This window comes from Anser brachyrhynchus (assembly GCF_964034855.1).
Source record: "Anser brachyrhynchus genome assembly, chromosome: 19".
In the NCBI taxonomy this organism is placed as follows: Eukaryota; Metazoa; Chordata; class Aves; order Anseriformes; family Anatidae; genus Anser; species Anser brachyrhynchus.
In genome coordinates, this window is record NC_137712.1 from 2,057,716 (window position 1) to 2,081,192 (window position 23,477).

Genomic DNA, 23,477 nt, shown 5'->3' on the forward strand with positions numbered 1-23,477 from the left:
TCAGCATTCCCAGATGCCTGAATCACCTCCAGAAGCAGACAATGCCCAGCAGGAGAAGGTAGGCTCTGGAGCCCCGGGCAATGTCAGATTGGGTACTTTACCTGGACTAATTATGGGAGCACTAATGATAGAAGGAATTGTCTGTCCTACCTTTGGGTCAATCTGAAGTGGGGCTTTTTGAGACAAAAGTATGGGAATCTAGCCTGCATGGCTCTAACTTCTGGCATCCCCCTCAGCTTCCCTCTCCCAGAAGGGCAGCAGGGATGTGAAATGCCATGCGGAAGCTGCAAGGCTTCTGGCAGAGAACCAGGCTCCACGCGGCACCAACAGCCTCGCACGAGTCCCACACCAGGAACATACAGTCAGCTCCTCGAGGAGCAGGGCTCCCACAGGGAGGAGAAAAGAGTTTACACACTTCATCTCCTCAATTAGCACTTCTGCTTTCCATTATGCAACTTGCATCTCTGATTTAGGCATATTCTCCTCTATTATTTTAATGATATACTTTGGGAAAAGACTACTTCATGCTTACAAGTCTTACTTTATGTTTCCAAAGTTACGATCCGTACATTAAGCATTACATATGTTTGTGCATGGATCTGCCCTGTTGAATTCCTTGGCCTTACACCTTGCCCCCTCTGGTTGCCATCATTCATGAAAAGGTTCAGGAGACTTGTGGAGAAAAGGGCTTCCTTCGGGTGGATTTCACCCAGCGGCTCACTGCAACAACTCGAAAAAAGACCAATTACAACCAAGAGGAGAGAAAAGCAGGCTTCCCAACAGCAGCCCCTAACTGCACCACAATGGCTGAGCTAGAGGAACCCACAAAGAGCCTGAGGGGTGAAGGCTCAGGAGCCCACCCTGATGCGACTCCAGCAGGGCTCCCGCTGACCACCCTGGCACGTTTCCTGCTGGGGAAAGGCAGCGAGGCTGAAGGTAGAGAGAGGAGCCCTCCACTTCAGGTATCCGAGAGCTTAGTTAGCAGTTGTGTCACCCACTAAAGGAATGGAAAGAGTTCAGTTTCCTTGACAACAGGAAGGCATGTGCTTATATTAGTAAATCCCTGCTGACCTCTGCTGATCTTTCCCTGTCCTGGTCAGTGTACAGGATTAGTGACAGGGCGCACACCACCGCCTGCTCCCGGGTCCCACACAGCACAACGAGGCCCGGGCAGGCTGAGAAGGGGCTTTGCTGCTGCTTGTCCTCCCTCCCTCCCCCCAGGCTTGCTAACTGCAGAGGGCGAGCCTATCTGCTGGGGAAAGCAGTGACCCAACAAAACCAAATCCTTCCTTAGCAAGAGCCTTCAGTTTACCTGCCCCGGGAGCACACCGCACCTCTTCGGGGACGCTTTTTGCATCCTAGGGCCTTCGAAGCCCCACGTTGCCCTTGGCACAGCAGAACGCAGAAAAACACACGCTGATATATCTGCTGGCTGCATCTAAACATAGTTATCATCTGAGGCTACCAGTTCATCAGATCTGATAAGTTTTGTGAAGCAAGACATGGCACTATGACAAAAAAAAATCTCAAAAAAAGATCAAATAATCAGAAAGCAGTGCTGGCAACCAGCAGGTGACCTCTGAGGCAATACTGAATAAACGGCCCAGGAAGGTGCTAGAGATTCACAGATTCACAGATTTCTCTAGGTTGGAAGAGACCTCAAGATCATCGAGTCCAACCTCCGACCTAACACTAAGTACTCCACTAAACCATATCCCTAAGCTCTACATCTAAACGTCTTTTAAAGACCTCCAGGGATGGTGACTCCACCACCTCCCTGGGCAGCCCGTTCCAATGCTTAATAACCCTTTCGGTAAAGAAGTACTTCCTAACATCCAACCTAAAACTCCCCTGTCGCAACTTTAGCCCATTCCCCCTCGTCCTGTCACTAGGCACGTGGGAGAATAGACCAACCCCCACCTCTCTACAGCCTCCTTTCAGGTAACTGTAGAGAGCGATGAGGTCGCCCCTGAGCCTCCTCTTCTCCAGGCTGAACAAGCCCAGCTCCCTCAGCCGCTCCTCGTAAGACTTGTACCTACCAAGATCCTACCAATGCCTGCCGCATCTTTCAGAGGAGGCATTTTTAAAAGAGATTCTCTGTTCATGGCCTTTATAAGGATCAGTTCAGACTCAGGGTTTTCCTATCCAAAGTTTTAGATGGATACTGCGTGCTTCTCACTTGCCAGCCTACTTCTTGTGTCGCTCTTCTGTGTCACTGGAGACCACCAGGTTCCAAACCACAACACTTGCATGCTAGTTTTTGGTGTGGCAGAAGATTTCCATGCCAGATATGCATACAGACTACAAACAGAAACTACTGGCGAAGAATTTATAGAGGTCTAGGTCACTAGACTACCATGAAGACAGGCATAACGAGATGTGGCTCAGCTTCCCCCTGTGAAATAAGCATAACATTACTCCCTCAAAGAAGCAGACTGCTTATTCCTGGCTCTTTCCCACCTAGCTTATCCAGTGGATTGCTGAAAGGTGCCACATGGTGGGCAGCAATCCACAGGGCAGAGCAGTGCCAATATAATGGCCAGAGGCATTCACAGCATTAATCAGAAGCACCGCTTCAGGGAATTAAACTTACTCTTAACAAACAGCCAGCTAGATCTTTCTTATGACCTGTTCAATGTTTTAACACATCTATGAAGATGTACCTCCCACTATCTTTCCTCTAGAACCTAGAGAAAGACACAAGCTATAAATAAATGGTTTTGATAGTGTTGCATATATTGCCACAGTAACTCTTTGATCTTCTGTTCTTACAACATCCCCGTATTTCCCCTCAATAAACACTCCTCCAAGCTGACCTTCATGGCTTGCACTTCTCTGATCTCTCAGCCATTTCCACAGATCAAATACTGAGACGGGGGTTTCCTGCGTGGTCAGTTAAATAAAATGAGTCATAAGCTTTAATTTCCAATTCTAATTCAAATTTACTGACAATCAACAGAGTTGAAAGGATTGCATTTCTTTGTTTCCATGTTTAGAAGAGGGTAAGATTTAAACTGGCTGGATGTCCCAGCTAATCTCAAGAGCTCGCATTAAAGCAAACAGCAAACTGCCAGAAAAAAGTTTTGCCTGCACGTGTTCTCTCTCAATAGGCGTCCAAAGCATTTTACAAGCCAAAGGTATGTGAGTTACTGTGCTTGTTGTTGCCTAGAGTTGTGGAAACAGAAAAGAGCTGACACTTGGTTCTGTTCTCCAGAATCTACTTTCGAACACAACTTAAGCTGAGAGCTCTTCTGTCCATTACACAGCAAGCAGCACTAAAACTGCAGTCACATGCAGAGGCTACCCCACTCTCCCTCCAGAGTTTATGTTAAACAACTGGAGATAGCGTGGATCTGGGAGCCGGGTGGTCTTGCAGTTACAGTTTGCAACTGGCCATCTGGATAACCAGCATTTTCTCAACAAATTCTAAGCAAATAACTTAGCTACACTGTGCCTCAATGGTATTTTGACTCAGCCAATTAGAAATAACAAAAGTAGTCCTATGCCACACAAGGGCAAGAAAAGGCATTTCCTTATGGCCTTAAGAGCTCTACAGGTGCCACACAAATACCGCCAGTCGGTACAGGTAAAACCTGGCTGAACTCCCCTTGCAAAATAGGAGCAGGTGTAAAGACTGTGGAAACCGGGGCTTGCCTTGAGCTTTACTGGCTATGTTGAGATGCCATCCACCCTCCAAAAGAAAAAGACATTCTCAGTAAAATACTGTTCCAGAGAAGAGCTTCAGCCAAAAGAGGAAAGCTATCGGTGCAGCGGTCAAACAGCACCAACCCCCAGCCCATGCCAACTCTGGCAGCCACGTACCGCGTGTGTGCAACGGGCCTTCCTTCCCCCTGCACAGCACAAAGGCTCCATGACTGCCTCCCACTTCAAACCAGTAGCTATGGTTACTAGATACAAAAGACAGTCCTGCTGCTTCCCTGTGGCCAGAGGAATTCCAGGCACTTGGAGCCGACGCACCACACAAAGAAGCTGGTAGGAGGAAAAAAAAAGAACCCAGAAACAACAGAGTTTGACTTCATATTCATAGTTGGAGGTGATCAGAGAAAAGTCAATTTAGGGAGGCTTCAGAGGAAAAAAAAAAAAAAAAAAAAAGACCGTTGGGGAATGAAAAGAAAGCTGAAAAAGGCCATAAACATCACCCACTAGTGTGAGAAACACCCAAATGCAGCATCCAGCAGGTATGAGCAGAGAGAAGGCACTTTGACTGTAGTTTTATCTTTACTTTTTCACATCCTTGTTCACTGCTGTTCTATCTGAGTGGCGACCAAACAGGACTTTTATATACATACATTGGCCTGGCGGTGCTGAGAAGAGCATAAGGAGGCCTGTTCAACCCCAATCATATTTTCCAGTAAAAGGTTGGACATGTTCCTGACATGACCTTATAATCCCTAGATGACTAAAACAGATGTCTAGGCCCAGCAGATCTCCAGGCACCCATTCCAGAAGAAACAAATATATTTTTTAGGGACCATAAGAAATTGTATACAAGGGTGACTTCTGAAGCCCAAAGACACATTCCTGTGAAGCTGCAGAACCCCAGTATGCTCAAGTATGTTCTGCGGCTAGAAAGTAAGTTTTCATTGTGGAAAAAAATACTAAAAAAAGCAAGCAACCAAACAACAACAACAAGAAGCAATGTTGTTACCTCATCACCTCGTTACCTTTTCTGTTACCTCATTACTTATTGCACTTTCAGGACGGATCTACTTTCTTCAAAATCTCTAAGAGAGAATACTCACGCACTGTCTTCTTCCTCCACATTTTGCACCAGAGATACCTGACACTTGAACGTACTTCTATACTCCCCTAGATACACTCCTCTTTTGCCTTGTTTCTGAAGGATACAGAATGGAAATAAAGCTGCGTTTCTTCTGTATGGGCACAGCTGTGAAATTTAGAACTTTTCAGTGGAGCAAGCGGTGACTACAATAGCTGAGTACTTCCTTACACGCTTTTAGCTCTAGTGAATAAATGCACTCACAAGTGCACAGGGGGGAGGACAAAAGGAGACAAGAAATAAATAGAGGGAAAAACTTATCTAGAATTAAATGTCTTTTATCTTCCTGACAAGAAGTTTTCAGGCTCCAAATCTAACCCTGGCAGCGGCATTTTGTTCAGTTACGTTTGCAATACAAGGGCAGATCACAGACCTGATCTAAAGTTACCGCGTACTATCTGGGTAAGAATCAGGCACAGAAGACAAAAACTTACCCCAAAACAAGAGGAAAAGTGGCAGCAGGAGAGCAGCACCGCACACCCTGGATGTAGTTTTCTTTAATTCCATGACAGGTCTAAGAGCGGCTGCTCTAAAAGCCTCCGGCAGAACCGGCAGCCGCACGCCAGCGAGGAGCAGCGCTCCCTAGCTCAGGGGCTCGGCGGCACGGCCCCCGGCAGAGGCACCCCCTCCATGCCGGCGCAGCGGGGACCAGCACTAGCGCCGTGGACAGAGGCCCCGCACCGCTCCGCTCGCCTCCCCGGAGCACAGGGAAAACGCTGCCTGGATCGCCCGGAGCGAACTGCGGGGGCCCAGCCGCCGGCCCCGCGGCACCCCGGCACCGCGGGGGGAGTGACGGGGACGGGCGCGGCTCGAGGCGAGGAGGAACGGGCCCCCGCGTGCTTCCTCGGCTTTTGGCTTTCCTGAGCTCCCCCGACTTGAGGAAGAAAACGAACCTCGGATCTCCACGGCCGGGACAGGAGCCCGGCGCTGGGGTCATGGCGGGGGTGCGGGTGCCGCGTCAGTCAGCATCCGCTGTTCCAGGTGAGGCTCGACAAGGACCTTCCAGAAGAGGACGACTTGTCCAAAGAGAATATAAGCCGAAAGACACAAAAAGCTCACTACTAATTCCAAAGAGCAGAGACATTGGTCCTTACTGCTGCCTCACGAGATCTGTGGACCCACGAAACACACAAACCCATGAGACGTACGCCAACCCTCTTCTCCCAGTCACAGAGACCAGCGGACACACCTGTGTAACACAAGCACCACATCACATCCCCACGGTTACATGCATGTGCTTAGAGTTTTACAAGTGGAAAAAAATGGCAGTGTCCATTTTTTGGGGGGAGTACCTGGAAACAGACAGAGCTCACGCTCAATTGTGACCTCCTAAGTACCTCAAATCCACATCACAATTGGATTAAATTAACCCTAATGAGAATTACGTACACTGCCTCACCCCTCCAGTGACAACTAAAAATAGAAGGCAGGTAAGATGCCGTACGAGCTCCTAGCTTAAAAAAGCAACATGAAAGACAGCGAGGAGTTGGTGCAGACAGACCTACGCTGCAAATCTACTGCAGTGCTTCATCGGTTCTCTTCCTTTCCAAACTCTTAACAATATCTGTGCCAGACTTGGAAACCAAGTGCAGAAATTGATGAAAAAATAGTTCCTGTTTTGGACAAGTTCCGTACTAAAACATGGGCTCTTTCCCACAGGTATCCTACTATTCAATACAGGTTACCAATACCACAAATAGGTCCCAGCTGCAAACTATTGAGGTAAAGAATTCAACAACCCCCAGAGCAAGCTCAGATTCATGCAAACCTTCACCAATTTTAACTTGAAAATGCAGGATAATGTAGAACAAAATAAACACGCTTCCAAGTTGGAGTCAGTGCTCCATATATCCTAAAGCTAAAACTAAAAGTAAAGGTAAAACTAAGGGTAAGTCTCTGGCAGGGTCTCATGTGACGTTTGCTGTGCACAAAGGTGTATGCGAAACTACAGTAGGGGTTCAGACAAAGCTGTGAGACAGACTCATGCTTTTGCCATTACTCACATGTTCGTCCACTGTGAAATCTTTTATGGCAGGAAAAAAATAAAGGCAACCCCCCCAAGAATCTGATGAAAGCAACAGAAATCCTGCACTGAGTAATTTACATTGGCCAGGCTGACGGGCCACGTGCGGGGAAATGGCTGCTTACCACCTTGTTTCTCCCTTCAGCACAGAAGGCAGAACAACAGCACGTTCGGTGGGCATTTTCACCAGCGGAACACCACAATTTGGTAACAAATGCTTCACCTCACTGTCCTGCCTCAGAACACTCCGCAGATGATGCATCATGTGTTATCAACCTTATCTGGACCACCCTGCCCCCACTGCCAGCTCTGGTGTCTCCACTCTGTTTTCTCAAGACCAGCCTCAGCATCGGTTTTCTTGCCAGCTACGGCAGCCATCTGGAACTCATTTCTCCCTCCTTAGATTCTCATTTTGCTGCCAGGGGATGTAACCAAGCACTGACGTGCAGAATCTTTCTGCTCAGAACTTTTTGCCTCACCTGTGTGAATGATGCTGCCAACAACTTGCCTTGTCAAAGCAATATGTGCGAACCCACTGCACGGCTACACTGCAAGGAACACAGCTCTTCCTCCACCAAACACCTTCTCTAAGCTGAACACTGCAATCCTTCACAACTACCCACAGTAATTTCTGGTTCGTGTGTCTACCTGCAGGCCGTGCAGTGTTCGTACAACAGAGGCAGTGTAGTGACCTCCCACACAGAACAAAGTAGAGGCCTTCCCGCAGAGGCTAAGGTCTCACGTGCAGCTGCTGCTTTGGGGTCTGTGGCACCTCACACCCCTGACGGAGCCGCTGGCTCCTGAAGACCTGGTACCTGCTAGCTAGATTCAAAGAGCAAAACGGTTTAGCAGAGGCTGAACAAATAAAAAAGCTTGAGAGGAACATTCCTGGTGTGTCTCAGTACATTTCAGACAATGTTAACTGGTAGCACATCTAAGAGGTCTGCTGGGACTTAAGGCTCATTTAGCCCAAGCTACCAAAGCCTGCACAGGTCAAGACATCTGCTTCATTATCCTAAGTAAAATACTTTAATCCGGCGTCTACCTATGAGGATATTAGAATTTAATTTTTCAACATTCATGCTTGCAATTGTATGGGATTTTGCCAACATAAATGGCAGACCACTTCTGTGCTGGGCCCTGGGGCATACAGAAACCAATGCAGGTATTAACCAGCTTAGTCCAATTAAAGGACTTTAATGCAACTCTGTTAAGGCCCTGATTTGTTAGGCTTGACTACATTTCCAAAGAAAGAGCACAATTGGGTGGATTTGTTATCTAAAGAATAAGCTCCAAGTCCTTAGTCATCCTTGCTAAAGCCTTCCCCACACTGGCCATGGTTCGTGCTACCTCTGCGCTGCTGCAGCCCAACGTCAGTATAATCTGCTCTTTACCATAGTATTAAAATTAGAGCCAAAGGACACAGCTGCTTTCGTCTGTGTAACACTCATTACGAGAGACTTAAGGACAGCGTAACAGCAAGGCTTCTATTCTCAGCAAGCAGGCAGGAAACTTTGCAAGCCGGAAATGCATGCCAGGAAAATGGGGCAGCAGCAGGCGAGCTGGATTAGGGGAAAAGGGAGAGAGAAGGTCTGGGGTACCCTGCAGAACCTTTCTGTTTTCTATGTTACCTCCTTTTTTGCACACTTTTCAGAAAACAATCCTACACATTTTTCTACAAACAGTTCACAACGAATCGCACAGCAAAGTACCTGAACAAAACAGTCTGTGCTTTCCACACAAAGAACTATGCATGGTGGCATGGTTGCACTATTTTTCCTCACACTGGGCTTAAATAGTGCTAACATTACAGACTGGATACTAGAGATTACACGTGTGAGGTGACAGTCAGTACCACAGACAGAAGCTGGTAAAAATAGGGTCATTCCCGCCTCCTGTCTATGCACATAGGGTACTCACTACAAGCCTCACCTTCCCTCCCTGCAGTTCTGGAACCTCACCACCAAACAAATATTCTAGTTTTCTGAACTGAGCAATGCAATCTAACGGGACCAAAATCTTCTGATTTTTTTTCATCAGCTTCCGCCGAGTGTTATTAGGCACAACCCTCAGTGACTGCAGGCCTGGTACAAGCGAAGTTAAGCTAGTTAAACAAATTTCCAGTTCCATTCAAAACAATCGTTGGAAAAATCACTGCTTTGGTACACTTCTGCTCTCAATCACAGCCGAAAAGTGCCAGATATATTCAAAAAGACTTAAAGTTCTGGACTTTGAAGCCTACAGACCCACAGACCAATTCTGCAAACAGAAGGGTTCAAAGACAGTTCGGTGATGTAATGCTTGAGGGTTCTCTGGGGCCCAATCTCTCAAAATTTGCTCTTTCTTGCAAATAACAATTACCCTTAAAATCCATGTCACTACTTTTCCATTTGGCCACTAGATGTCCCTTCTGCACTGCATGAATTCAAGCAAAGGCCACTATGTGAGAACAGGAGTTGAGGAGAAATTCCTGCACCACCAGCGCTGTCAACCCAGTGCCACCAGCCACAGCCACCAGCCCCGTGCCAAGCAGCACACCGACCGCAACACCCACACGCCAGATGAGCCAAGTTTTGTCTGCAAATCAAAACCTCGAAGTTGCTACTAAAAATTGGGAACAATCACACAAAATTTACACTCTCAAGATATGGAAATATAGAAATATGGCCAGAGTTTCTGACCCGGTCTCCCTTTCCTGGCACACAATAATTGATTTCAGATAAAATTGCAGTGTTAAGGCAGAGGAGCAGGCCTGTAAAACAAAGGCAGAACAAACACTTATGGGAATTTCATCGGAAATATCTGTGTGAGTTAAGGCTGAATATCGCACGCAATTACACGCACGTGTGCGGTCTGCCTCCTCCCGGACGTGCAGCCCTGAAAGCCTGGCCAGCAGGCGCCATCCTGTGGCAACACACTCTCAGTCCTGCGATGCACCAGAGACCTGGCTCAAACACACAAAGGACCCGTCAGTCATACAGCACAGAGAAGGAAGAAAGCCTCTGAAATCCTGCTTTAACTGAGAAACTGGGACAACACCAGGTCCTCTTAAGAAAAGTGACATCTTAAGCATAAGTTCTTCTAATCAGGATTACCACCCAGTTCTGGGAAGACTCCCGTTCGTCTGCAGGCTACGGAAGGTCTGAGGTTAGGGTTTGAGGGGACAAAATGGAAGCAGACTTCCTGAAGCCTGGAATCAACTCCTCTGCCTTGCGATATCAGCTGCCTGTGCAGAGATCCCCATTACATGTTTCATTTCAGAAAAGAACAAATTGGAAGAACTGGAACAAGGATATCTAGCACACACACAATACTTTATAGCTTCCTCTCCAGCGCGCGAGGCCATTCACATTACATGCAGCCTCAGCCATCGTAAAGACAGAGCCAAGCTTCTGCCAAGTTATCTCCACGAGAAGTTACAGAAGTCAGGCTCTAGCCATGTACGTCTCCTTTGATCTATGTGAGACTCTGCTGGAGTGCTACAGGTCAAGTTGAAGCCCCTTTGATCCTCTTCCACTGCTTACAGCTGCATCAGTGGAGGCGAACCCCTTCCAGGAGGCCTCTCTTGGCAGACGGGGAGATGAGGACGCTGAGCAGCTAAGAGGAAGCAGCTAACTGACTGAGACGGCTCTCAGGCAAGATATTCTGTAAGTAAAGTGCTAGAGCTGGAAGAAGCATGTGTCCAATATGTTGCCTGGATCCAAGAGGGTTTTGAAGTTGAGTATTACCAGGACTTTTTGCTGCCGTTTTTGTCAAAATGATCCAACATGTTTGTAAATGAAATGTCTCTCTTTTTTATCACGACTAGCACTGCCCAGAGAGAGCCTTTCGGGCCACGAGAGGGCAGTGCTGGGCAGTGTTCCGATCTGCCAGCCAAAAACCACCTTGGGGAGGCACCCTTCTGAATCAGTTTGTTGCAACTGTCTGCATTGCTGGCAACCCCGGAGTCCCAGCGCTCCCTAGGGGGCTCAGCAGGCTCCAGGGGAAGAGTTAAAGGCTCAGCCAGAAGCAGCGCAACCTGCAATCAGAGCCAAAGGAAAGGAGTAAGTAATCCCTGCAGCAGAGTCTGGGGGAAAGGAACCTTTTAATGCAAAATTTAGCACTTTGTGGAGGTCAAAGCAGGGGGTGGAGAAAAGGGAACTTTGGGAAAGCTCCCAGCTGGGCCTGAAAAACAACTGCATCTAGCTGCTCCATGTGAGCATGCAGAGGTAGTGTGCTCTGAGGCAGCCTGGCCTCAAAGGCCTGTTGCACTGTATTTGACAAGTGTGCCACGGAAATTACACCTCTGAAAGCTGCATAAATCAGCAAGCACTGCCTCATTTTCCTTCCAGATGCAATCTCTGTGATCTCTCGCAGCCTTCATGCACACATTATGCTCTGTAACTGGGACTCCACAAAATGTGCATTCTTACCACAGTCGGTAGCAAGGAGCAGAATGGATGCAGACCACACATGTGCCAAATGTTGAGGAGTGAGTAATTTTCTCCAGGACGACAAAGATGTGGGGCTCTCTTTTGCACATTTGCATCTCAATAAACACTCCATTCAATATTCTCACTACCTCCTATTCTAATCCAGGTAACTAAACAGACATGTCTGTCACCATGAAGACAAGGGACAACTCTACTGAGAGCCATTTTCCACTCACAAGCTGGGGACGTTGCCCAGCTCTCTCAGTATCTCAGGCCTGCACACTCATGACTTTCTAGGCCATCAATATCATTATAACCACTGACTGAGCCACAGCGAGACAGAGCAGCAAACATCTCCTAAGTTACCTTCTATTTTAAGAACAGTTCACTAACTGGAGCTCCCACTTGAGTCAATTGTTTCTTCTTCTGAGATGTCCCAGAATAATGGCCTTACCTATACGGGGTGTGCAACAGCTGCTGGATCTACTATCGCTTGGATAAGAGGGTCTGGAAGTCTTCCAAAGATTACTGCAGCATGCACTGGCATGTGGGCAGAGACATTTCATTTTGCTGAGATGCCATACCCTGTGATTTCCATCACCATCCATTTGTCAGATTGCTTAACAAATTTGAAGAATGACAAATACAGAGCTTTACACAACTGTTAACATGACAGCATTCAAGTGTGTTTTCATGATCCTCAAATGGTGCTGCATCCCAGTATCAATAACACTAATTTATTTTGTAATTAGAACCTGAAGAATTATCTTGTCATCACAGTGGCAACGACGCTTCCAGACCTCCTCTGTACACATACATCTCTATTTAAGGAAAAAAAAAATTATCTAAGTCAGCAAAATTAACTTAATAAGGATATAAGCTTGCACTCCTGACTGTTCCCTTCTGCTATAGAAATGTTTTGAAGATGACCAACTTGGCAGCACTGATGTCAGATCAAAACAATAAGAGGCGAGAGCCAATCCCCCATTTAATCCCTCAAATCCTTTTCTGAAAATATCTTTATTTGCTACTAGTTGCCTAACTGGACCAGAGATACAGGCAGGCTGAAGCTTTTAGGACTTCAGCACTTCTCTATCCCAAGAGAAGCTCCGGTTTGTTCCACTTCTCTTAGGGCGCATGGTTTGTGCCCATTTCCTACTCCATGCCTTACAACAGGAGGCAAACCAAGTCCCTGCTGAGGCTCTGCTAAAAGGTGACCTTGATCTGCTCGCAGGTGTTTGAATCCTTGGCTCTGGTAACTGGTGTGCTGGATGTGCACAGGAGTCCATCAGTATGTCTGAAACAAAAACTACTTCGTGGACTGAACAAAAGGAAAATGAAGCTGCAATAGCATGCTGAACTAAAACACAATCTATAATCCTGATTTATAATCAAGAAATACAACCGTGATGTAAACCAACCTTTAAGGACCCAGCACACTGCACTGCACGAACTCATTACTGCTTTCTCGCTGCACTGGGCGAGAGGAGGCGTGGTAGCTAAGTGAGGCTGTGCGTTGCACCAGCTGTGCTGACAACACACCGAATCCGAGGGAATGCTGCAGTTCTGGGTGTCTGACCACACGTTTTATTAAACGGAACTTTTTAAGCCGAGGGACTCTGTTGCTCACGCACCAACTGGAATCCAAGAGCCATCAGATCTGTGACTGCACTGTCAAAGGCTTCAGGCATAGGAAGTGGAAGCAGCAGCAGAGTCTGAAGCAGAACAGTCCATCTACATATGAGCACTCAAAAACTTCCAGTAGAAAGTGACCTCAGCAGATGAAAGCAGACACACTGGGAACCATTTAAAACTCTTCCAACGTACTTCTTAACACAACCATAGCAACAGAGCCCTGGTAAATCCTTGTTAAAGCACAACGGGAGCTACATCAGGAGTATGATTGTTTCAGTAAGAGCAAGAACAAGCAGTAAGACGCCTCTCTTTGACAGGAGACATGTAAGGCTTCTTCCCAGGTTGTATATAAAATATTCAAGAGGATGGATCTAGAATCTTCCCAAGAACTACGGCAAGAAACATGGAAAGAATTCTAACACTTTAAATCAGATGTCTGATGCCAGTTCAGCCTTGCCATTCACCAATGATACATATCTCTGGAAAGAAACATGATAATTGACAGCTTATTGGAACACTATCCATTTTATCCCTGAGAAACTCCACTGCAACTAAGTCACCCCTATATTTATCACAGCAAGAAGCAGCATCTTGTATCTTGAAAGATTTCCATGCCAAAGCCAGTTTGCCAGCATCATTTATTATTCCTGAATGCCGTATGAGACAGAAGTCACAAACATGACAATTTAATTCTCATTCGCTTTGGGAGCGGCTGAATGTACCAGCCTGGCTCTACTGTTTGGGCAAACGATGAATCTTTCTGCTTCCAATTCAGCCTTAGCTCCTCCTCTTTCTATTAAAGGACTTGACTTCAGAAAAATTTCCTTTCCTGTATCTGCAACCAGAAGGCAAGCCAAAGTTTATATGGCTGAGCTTCCCGTAATAGCAGAACGGTTACCGAAATTTCATTTCACTGCATGGTGTTTGGATCAATCTCTGGATCTTTAGCTTTGTACATTCAGTGAGTCACTGATGTTTGGTGAGGGCCCATCAGTGCTTTCCAGAAAAAGACTTTGGTTGAAGAAGTAAACTCCATTTGATCCTAAGTCTTTTTTAATGCAAGACTCTGAACCAAATGACCTTGCTTATTTCTGCTAGTCTCACTTCTGGAAGGTCAGTAGGGCAACCACTCTGGAGAAAATGGAATCTGAGAAGTAAGGATGAAACCTCCTCAGAGAAAAAGACAAAATCGCTGTCACTTGGAGTACAAGAGATTAAATGAGATTTCTTCAGTTCTGGTTCCACCTCCCTTTGCAAAGCTTGTTAAAACACACTCCCTTTGCTTCTGCATTTTCTTTGATTCAGACCAGACACTGTAACATGGGGATTAATCACTACAGAACACCTGGTATTTCCGAGATTTCTGAGATTTCATTTGGCTTAGAAAGGTAAAAAGACAACCTGCAATACTGTCAACTGTCAGGGCTGTTACATTTCCTCTTATGACCCAGTGAATACAGCTATTTCCCTGAAATCTTGAATGAGGTAAAGATTACCTTGAGCTTTCCTTTGTCAGTCAGACATAACCCAAAGTAGCCTTCAAGAACGCACGCTTACTTGTGAATGCAACCAACTTTCAGGAATAAGTGCATGACCAAAATGCACAGGAGAAAGCTAGGAATGACAACACATTGTTTCTCTACCTTGGAACAGTTTCTTCTCATTCAGTAAGAGGCTACGTCCTATAAACATGAATTTAAACTTATGAATCCACTCCTGGCTATTAGATACTTCAAAACTGCTACATACTTCACTCCAATTTCCTTGTTCATTTCCCCTCAGTCACTTAACCCCACTGTCGATTTCTGTTAAAACCATAAAGCTGACACTTTGTATTCCCACCACCACAGGTCCCTTGGAGTTAACACTGAAGTCAAAACCAAGGTTCCTCCCCTTTCTATGACTTTAACGCTTATAACCCTCCATTAAATCAGCTGATTAGCTGATTCTGCCCAGCAGAGGACTTGGACTCCTATCTTTTTCTACTGCTTTACAGAATTGGTACTTCAATTATCAGCACGTCCTCATGGGCTGACAGAATCTCCCTGTTGGGTCAGAACAAGTACCTACGGTTTGGGAACCAGAAGAACTTACTGGGCAACGACACACAGGAATTGCCACAGCAGCAATAGATGTAATGCTTCCTCACTCATTTATCCATCTTCAGCTGAAACTGAGCTTCTGAGAGCAAAAAAAGAAAGTCAAAACAAACTAAAGAGTGAAATGGAATCTGTCCTGTCAGTGACAACCAGACAGATGTCAGGTGTCCAGCCCACAGAGCCTGACCAAGGACAAAGTGGTCATTCTCTATTAGCTGCGGTGGGATGTTGGGAATTTTGAGCAGATGTTAATAGGACGAGTACATCCTAGTTGTACAGTCTCAGAATGATAATGCCCGTGAATACCAAAAACATATTGATCTTCTGAAGTGCATAGTTAGAACATCTAATAGCTCTAGAGAGAGCAAGAGAAACGCTCAAGGGAAAAAGGAAGGAAAAAAAGCTGCTTTAAGACTGGATAGTTTTATCTGTCAAACTTCTGGGGCACACAGGGTATGTTAAAATGCTACTGCCCAGACACGCACTGAAGCGTGCCAAGAATGCACGCTTAGTACATGGGAATCAAAGAATGAATTGACAGAACTGTGAGACTATAACAGGTTTAAGACATTTCTTCGAGGTATGTTAGAACCAGGAACAACCTAAAAATGAAATATAATCCTCACTGCACTGTCCTGGTGGAGCAGAACTGTGTGGGGAGAAAAAAAAAAAAAAAAAAAAAAAGAACCAGTTATGCAGAGAATACAGATGCTGTTCAAAAGAAAATCAAAGGGAAATTCTTTCTATTTTAATAACCTCCTCTGTTATTAGTAATGCAGATCAGGACTTTGTTCTAAAAGGAAATCTAATTTCTAACCTACAGTTTCTTTTTCAAGTGCAAGACATTTGAAAGCTCTGTTTTTTAAACACGGGCTATATAACTGGAAAACTGAATTCATTCTCCTTGCTTTGATATCTATTTAGTTCAGCATTACGCACACTGTCAGAAAGGAAATGCTGTCCTCCGCTCTGCACCAGAGGGCCAAACCATCCGACAGTGTAAGCTCTCTGCTCCACGGTACTGATCCAGTTTGTTTTCTCCATCTCACAGAACAGAGCTCTCTGAAGAAGGGTGAGACTCCAGGGTGCCAGGACTGCAGATTACCAGCTTATTCAGAGGTGTTTTCCATTTCTATTAACGATACATCAAACTAAGCTGCACTAACAGAAAGATCACTGTGAAGTTGACTCTCAGCAGTGCCACCATAGGAGCATATCATAATTGTAAGAACTCCGGTCAATAGCATTATATATCCACTGAACCACTAAGGACATTAAGCAAACACTTTGAAGAGATGAGAAAAGATTCCAGTTGTCCTGAGCTTCCCACTCTCCGACCGCAAAACCACGCTCTCATATCAAATGGGGAATGAAACTCGAGGGACATTTTAATCCTGCACCCCTGCTCTAATTAATAATCCTACTTTATCAATATTTGATGCAGCTGTTATTGTGTCTCCTCTCACCATTGTACTTTTCATAGAATGCTCTGAATTATGCTGATCTGCAGCAGAGCAATAGCAATGCACTCCTTCCAGAAATCACGGCATCTCCTTTCCTGGCACAGCGCCTTTCCAGAACTCCTTGCTTCACGACTAGCCTATGAGACCGGCAGCTACAGCATAAGCAATCAGGTAGTAATTTATGCAAGAAGATATACTGACGCACTCCTTAATGACACCTCTGCTTCCTGGCCTGCTACATCACCATTATATGGAAAAAATACATCATTTCCTGAAAACTGTACCAGTGCATAGGCGCTGAGCACACCAGAGGACAGCCGTTGTGTATACTGGCACGGAGAACCACAATTAATACAGTACAAAAGCAATGACAACAATAAAAGCTTATAGGGTTTTTTTCAAATTAAAGTGTTGAGGGGGGGGGGTGGACTACCCTGTGCTAAACATAACAGCGATGCCCATCCCTCACCATGGAACCTTCGTTCAGCTCACACAAACCCGTTCCATGAGTCCATGAAGAGGCGTGCCGCGGCGGTCCTACTCCCACGTGGCCAGGGGGTGAGCTCTGCTGCCTGGCCGCTCGCCTTCACAGCTCCACGGGCGTGCTCCCTCTCGGCTCTGCGGGCGTCACTGCAGGTGCAGTATCTCCCCGAACAGATGTTGGCAACATGCTCGGGAATATTAACTCAGCCATTGAAAGTGCTTAAGCCGATGTGAATTGCTTCAGTAAAAGGCGGCTCAGGAACAATTACATACAACTACACGAGAGGTAAAACATTCCACAGCCCAGCTCTCATGCTTTAAAATGCAGAAGCCTCTTTGAAAAATAAAACACGTGCTCAAAATTCTCCATCAACGCAGAATCACTGGGATTAGTTCCTGCTGCTGAAGAACTGGGACAGCGGGAGAGGCAGTACAAACCCATGGATACAGAAAGGGCTTGTTCTGTACGTTCTTTGGTCTCTCAATTTCTGCGTATTGTACCTTTCATCTACAAGGCATCTTATTTAGAACGAACAAGCAAAATAAATAAATAAATAAATAAATAAATTAAAGTAAAACAAACATTTAAGAGAAGAATAACCTTCTAATAGAAGAGAAACGCTTAGCTTGTGCACTTTTTTGGTGCTGCCCAGCTTGTTTCTCTACAGGACAACCATTCTCAAAGCAGAGGCAGGGCCCAAAGCATGGCAACCTACTGGAAGGTTCAGACTTCCCTGTCAGGCCCCACGTTTCTCCAGTCCCAGCCTTCTATTGCATTGTGCCATGCTGGTATCTAACATGCAAGTATCAATCCATGAAAAAATGCGAGGGAGCAGAGAAGGAGATCTTCATCCCAATAAAAGGCTACGCGTTAGTGGCCTCCCTGCCTGAAGAGCAGTTACTATTTGTAGAAGAAAAACAGGAAAAAAGTACTTAGACATGCCCAACCGCCTGTCATTAGAGATTAATCATAGAAGTATGGCATTCCTCTTCCCTAGTTCCGTAACGCAGTATCAGGATAAAGACCACAATTTCGTCTCCCATTAGTGAGGGCAAAAAGGAAAGAAAGAAGTGGGGATGAAGGAAAAAGGAAACCAGTCACAAGCAGGTTCGGGACTCCACATACAGAATGTATTTTGTGCGTGCGTGCACGTGTGTGTGCATGCGTGTGTATCCCCAGCCTGTTCTGTCCAGAGGGTGTACAAACCTGTAACTTCACCTGGAAGAGAGCCCCCCCAGGTGCCAAGAACAGACAGGATTTCTTGGGCTGACATTCAGCACAGAGCCCAGAGGAGATTGAATTTCTATGGAGGGCAAGGGAAAGGGCTGGAGTGCACAGAAATCACATCGAAAAGTTTGTGCAGCTTTAGCTTGTGGAACATAAAGGCAGAGATATTAAAATAGGAAGGTTAAAAGAAAAGTAACAAAGAAATGTTGAGGTGTTCACAGGACAAGGGGTAGAAGTCCAAGTACCAGAAAAAGCCTGCTAGTTACTGAAGAGCCTTCTACACGTACCATCTGACTCAAAGGCCAGAGAAGTAATTAAAGATCCCTTGCAATTACAGCAGGCTTTGGTTCAGGCCCACAGAGACTACGCTGCCAGGAAGCTCAATCCTTCCACATCTCAGTAGATCATGACAAACATTAGACTGCCAAAGGTTGTAAAAATAACTGAGAGACAGAGCAAGGCCTGAATAAGCCTTGTTCAATGCATTAAAACTACCAGATAATGTAAACTTTGTGGGAACTTTTAATCTCATCTGTTCTGTCTCTAAAGAGAAGAAAAGACATGGTTGCATTTATTTTTTTCACAGTAATTATACAAGCACAGTACAGCAAACAGATGGAGGTGTCATAAGCAAAGTGTGAAAAAGGAAAGGAAAAAAAAAAAAAGAAAAAAGTGAGAGTCCCACTGCTGGAGATTATCATGCTGTGAAGTCTTGCTTGCAGTGATCTGTCAGGAAAATGGCTCAGCTCCCCCAGGTCGGGACAAGCAATAGGATAAGCCTAAGTCCTTAACCTCGGAGGGAAGATGCCCCGGGATGGACTGGTTCGCCACTCCAGAAAGCGGGGCACAGCACAGCACGGCACAGCATGGCATGGCACAGCACAGGGCAGGCCAGGCCAACGGCCAGCCAGCCAAAAAAAACAACAACATGGAAAGTGAAAACCTCCTCTAAGTGGAAGGAACTAAATAACTGATGTTATCAACACATAATGGAAAAGCCTTAATGATAGCCACGTGGACGATAAAGACTATGGATCTCCACCACAAAATACAGACACAAGTTTTAACTGAGCATTACAGATTTTGAGGGACACACTGATTTATCTATGAAAAACATGACAAGATGCTACAATTTAGTCTGTTTGCAGGATGTCCTTTGCTAACGCCACTGTAAATGGTCACTTGTTCAACTAAAGAACACTTCTGCCATGCAGTATAAAAGGACATTAATTTTTCAATTCTGCTTTTGAATTATGTTTCAGGTATTGATTTTACCTCCTGCTCAACATAACTGATGCTTTCTTCATAGTTACAGCCTAATCTTCTGGTGCTCGGAGCAGAGAGAAGCAGCATTTGCCACATCTTCATCAAGTGTCTGAACAGTTGTTTGTTTGTTTGTTTAAACAGAATGTTCTCTGAACAGATCTTCCCCACGCTAGTCGATCCCCAATCCCAGCAGCCAAAACAAACCAAAATATTTGGCAATACTGAATTGTTCAAAGAAACAAGGCTTTTTTCTGTTCATAGGTGTCTGAGTGGGTTGTGAAAGCAGAGACATTAGTCACTCAAAATAGTCTGTATCCAATCACTTTGTTTGATGGTGATTAAATATAGAAAATGTTACTTGTCCAATGTTTGAAACAGCAAAGCCCAGGGCACCTAAAAATGCTTTCCTTAAAGAGCCCTGTTCCCAGCCCAGCCCACTGAGTCCTGTAACGGGAGCCAGTCACAAACCTCTGCTCCAAAGGGAAGAGAACTAGAACAGAAAGGAAGTGAGGAAGTTCAAGAGGCAGGACTCTTCGTTCCTCTTCATCTCCTATGTAAGCCACTCTTTGTTGCAGACCGCTATGAGACAACAGATGTTACACACTCTTCTACTACCTAGATGCTGTTCCTAGGAGGGGTGCTAGTCTAAGTGGTTCAGTACAGAATTCTTTACCGTTTCTGCAAGATCTTTACACTTCAAGTGGAAAAAAAGTTAGGGCTTTTTCCTAGCTTTGAAAATGCTATACTTCGGACGGTCCCCACTTCTTCAACATTCGACAGGAAAAGGCAAAGCAAAGCACAGACACGGCAAGCACCATCACTGTCTTACCAAGTAATTTAAATACACATGAGTAAGTGTTGCCTTATAGTCCTTTAATTATGCATTGCATCTGAATTATGTATTGAACAGAGGGCACACAGGAATTCTGGTGGAAAAAAACATCCCTGTGCAGCAATGTCTCCTCACCCAGGGTAAGAGAGGAACGTGCCCTACTACGGGATCACTCTGGCTGACCGGGGTGCTGCCACTCCCAGGGACAATCTACATACCTGTTCTCACTGCAAGAAATTGACTGCAGCCCTCTCAGAAGAAAACACATTGCTGGTGAGCAAAAACCTTCTCCTATATCCCGCTGTACTCTTATTTTGCCCAAATTCTGTTCAAGAATAACATAACACATAAGCACTTTACACCTATAAGCCTGCAAGGCCTAACCTGTTCACCATGCTAACAGCCTCTCTACTGTAGATGCGAACTGTTTAAATACAGAATATACATCATGCTTTTCACATCAGACAGTGGTTTTACAACGTATGCCAAACCCCAGAACCGTTCAGATTATTTTGGTACTTGATCTAATCAGTAGTTTTACTATTCTGTTGAAAAGCATGACTGCTCTTGCTATTCTAATTCAATATTTACATCTCTGCCATTTTCTGTGAAGGACAGAAATGAATCAGCTCTCATAACGTTCATATAATCTAGTTCTACTGTCACGTGGAAACAAAAGTCTTTTTCTTTCCCAGTGTTGTCATGTTAGCATTACACACACAGTGGTGATAACACCTACATTAATCACTGTATCAAGTTCTCCCTAGAATGAATCTGTAAGGACCGTATACATACACAAATGCTCCATTTAGCATAAGGACTCCCATCTCTGTTCTATCCTTAATCCCCTACCCTTCTTTCCATTTCTTCTGTTTTTCATATTAAACATATAGTTGTAAGATTTACATAAATTAAGACTGTTTACAGAAGTGGTAATAGATAAATGATTAACCCTCTGAGACAGTTTTACAGGTTGATCTCTCCTCGTCCATTTCAACAGCCAGACATCAGCCAGAACCATTCTCCCCACCCTGCTGCCTCTCTAGATTAGGCCTGTACCTTGCGCTGGGCAAAATACCAAACACTGCTCCCCCAAAACAAGTTTGAAGCAGAAAACAGCAGCTGTCAGCTTCAGACACGGAGTCAGACATGCAGGCTGGTCTTTGTTTTGTGCTGAGAAAAACTTCTGAAACTTCAGGTCTACTTTTGCTTAAAGAATCTGCTTTTGTCTTCTCCTTAGCACGATGCCCTTCTTCCCTTGAAACCATGGCAGTGCTGGCAGGCTGAGCGGCGCAGCCCTGCTGCCAGACCTCCTCTGGCTGGGGCCAATGCTGGGCAGTGATACCCAGCTGCCACTTGGTGGCAGAGGTTAGATACCATCACTACATTCCTGGTTCCCAAGAATGCATCGTGCATGCTTATTCTCTGCTCAAGGTGACTCTCATGATAATTTCTTGCCGCCGCATTAATTACTATCCATATTTATAGACAAATTAAAGATTCAAACAAACATTTATTCAATTTATCACTTCGAGTTGTAGTAGAATAAACCGTATTAGCTCGGGGGTTCATGGTAATTTAACACATCCATTTTCTGCCTCCTCTCTGCGGCAGCACGTCTCACATGAGTGAAAACATCAAACAGCAGCAGCTATCTTTGTAAAAGAAAGAGCATAAGAAGTTCTGAACCACCAAACTGTTTGCTGCAAGTCACAATGATCAGAAAATGGATTTCCTGCAGTTATGAAATTAAGCTTGTTCCACACCCTCCTCCAAAAACATCGTGTCTAATCTTTAAGTCTTTAGCAGATAATTCAATTACTACTTTACTGAGAGCAACTGTAAGCACGGTGTGTGTTCCTAACCGTGACTTCTTGCACAACGTGAATAAACAATATTCTACAACCAGACGCTGCTGCCTGCTTCGTGAGACCTAACTTATCATTCCACTTCCGAGGAATATATATATATAATATATATAATATAATAATATATATATTATATATATGCTGCAAAAATTTTTGATTCTACGGCCACAACCTTCTTTCCCCTGAGAGGAGCAACCCCATGACTTCAGTGGCTTTGCCCAACAGGGGAGGAAGGGAGCGGGCCAAGGGACCTACCTGAATTTACATGACATTTCCCTTTCTGCATCTGTGTTTTCCCCTTTTTGTTTCAGAATCTTTTTGAAACCATCACAACACTGTGAAACTCATAAATGCACACAGCGATAACTATCCACCTGATCTATAAGTGAAGGGGATCAGACGTTTGCAGGACTTTACAGACAGACCAAGCTGACCACTGAGCTGAGTTTATGCCTAACTTTGGCCACAGGACTTTCTGCTCCCTTTACTCCTCTCTACCCCAGTCTTGCACTCCACAACAATTCCAACGGCAGTCAGAGACAGTTACACACACGGTTCCAGAACATCCCTGCTGACATGCTGCAAGCCAGAACGCTTCCAACTGGACAGTATTTAGTGGAGTAGGATTAAGAAAAAGGCTCTTTAAGGCCAAGTCACTTTTGTCAACTGTTTTTTTTTTCTTCTGACAGGAATCTTTGTACAGATTGTACAAGTTGAAGTTCAGGACAGAGTTTATAAACCACAGGCATTTAACCTCAGAAATAAATAACTCAGCCTCCTGAATAATGATAATTTCACCTAACCATAGCTGTTACTGTTTGTTTAGTCCACACAAACAAACTCTGATCTAGAAACACTGACATAATTAAAGATCATCTCAGTATAAACCATTTCATAAAACTTTAATTAAACTTCATCTAGCTGACTTACCAGGTTAGCCAAGCTGGCTCTGTGTATACCAGCTGCACTTCATCAAATAGGAGTGCTCTATTTACAAAGTATGCATTAATCCAAATATTCGGGGCCTCTCTGACACACTAAATGATCGCTGAGAAAGGGAGCATGAAAACATCAAGATGTTTTGATACTGGTAACTTTCAGGCTCTAGAATAATTATTGCTGCTACTGAAGATGTGTTAGCTTTCCATCTACAAATAAATATGAGTTAAAATTCAGAGCAGACTAACTGTGTACACGTAAGAGAGAAACCAACTATTCTGCATAATTCACAGATTCACAACAGGAGTGGTTACTGCAGGGATCAAACATGCTATCTACCAAACTTCCACTAATTCAAAACTATGTCACCTGGAATATTATTTTTACATCCATTACACCAGTATCTTCCAAATCTAAGTCACAGCTGT

The 23,477-nt window shown here is 44.9% G+C and overlaps 1 protein-coding gene across 11 annotated transcripts in view; it reads right to left on the reverse strand.

Moving 5' to 3' along the window:
- The window catches only part of CRB2 (crumbs cell polarity complex component 2), a 147,323-nt gene that overhangs the window by 34,330 nt on the left and 89,516 nt on the right, over positions 1-23,477 (reverse strand). The window contains exon 1 of one of the 11 annotated variants that reach the window (XM_080561910.1): positions 5,236-5,675. The exons of the other annotated variants lie outside the window; for them this stretch is intronic. Coding sequence (XP_080418036.1) covers positions 5,236-5,308 — 73 coding nt within the window. The 5' untranslated portion in view covers positions 5,309-5,675. Of the gene's footprint in view, positions 1-5,235; positions 5,676-23,477 lie in introns of those variants that run through there. 11 annotated transcript variants of the gene reach the window in all.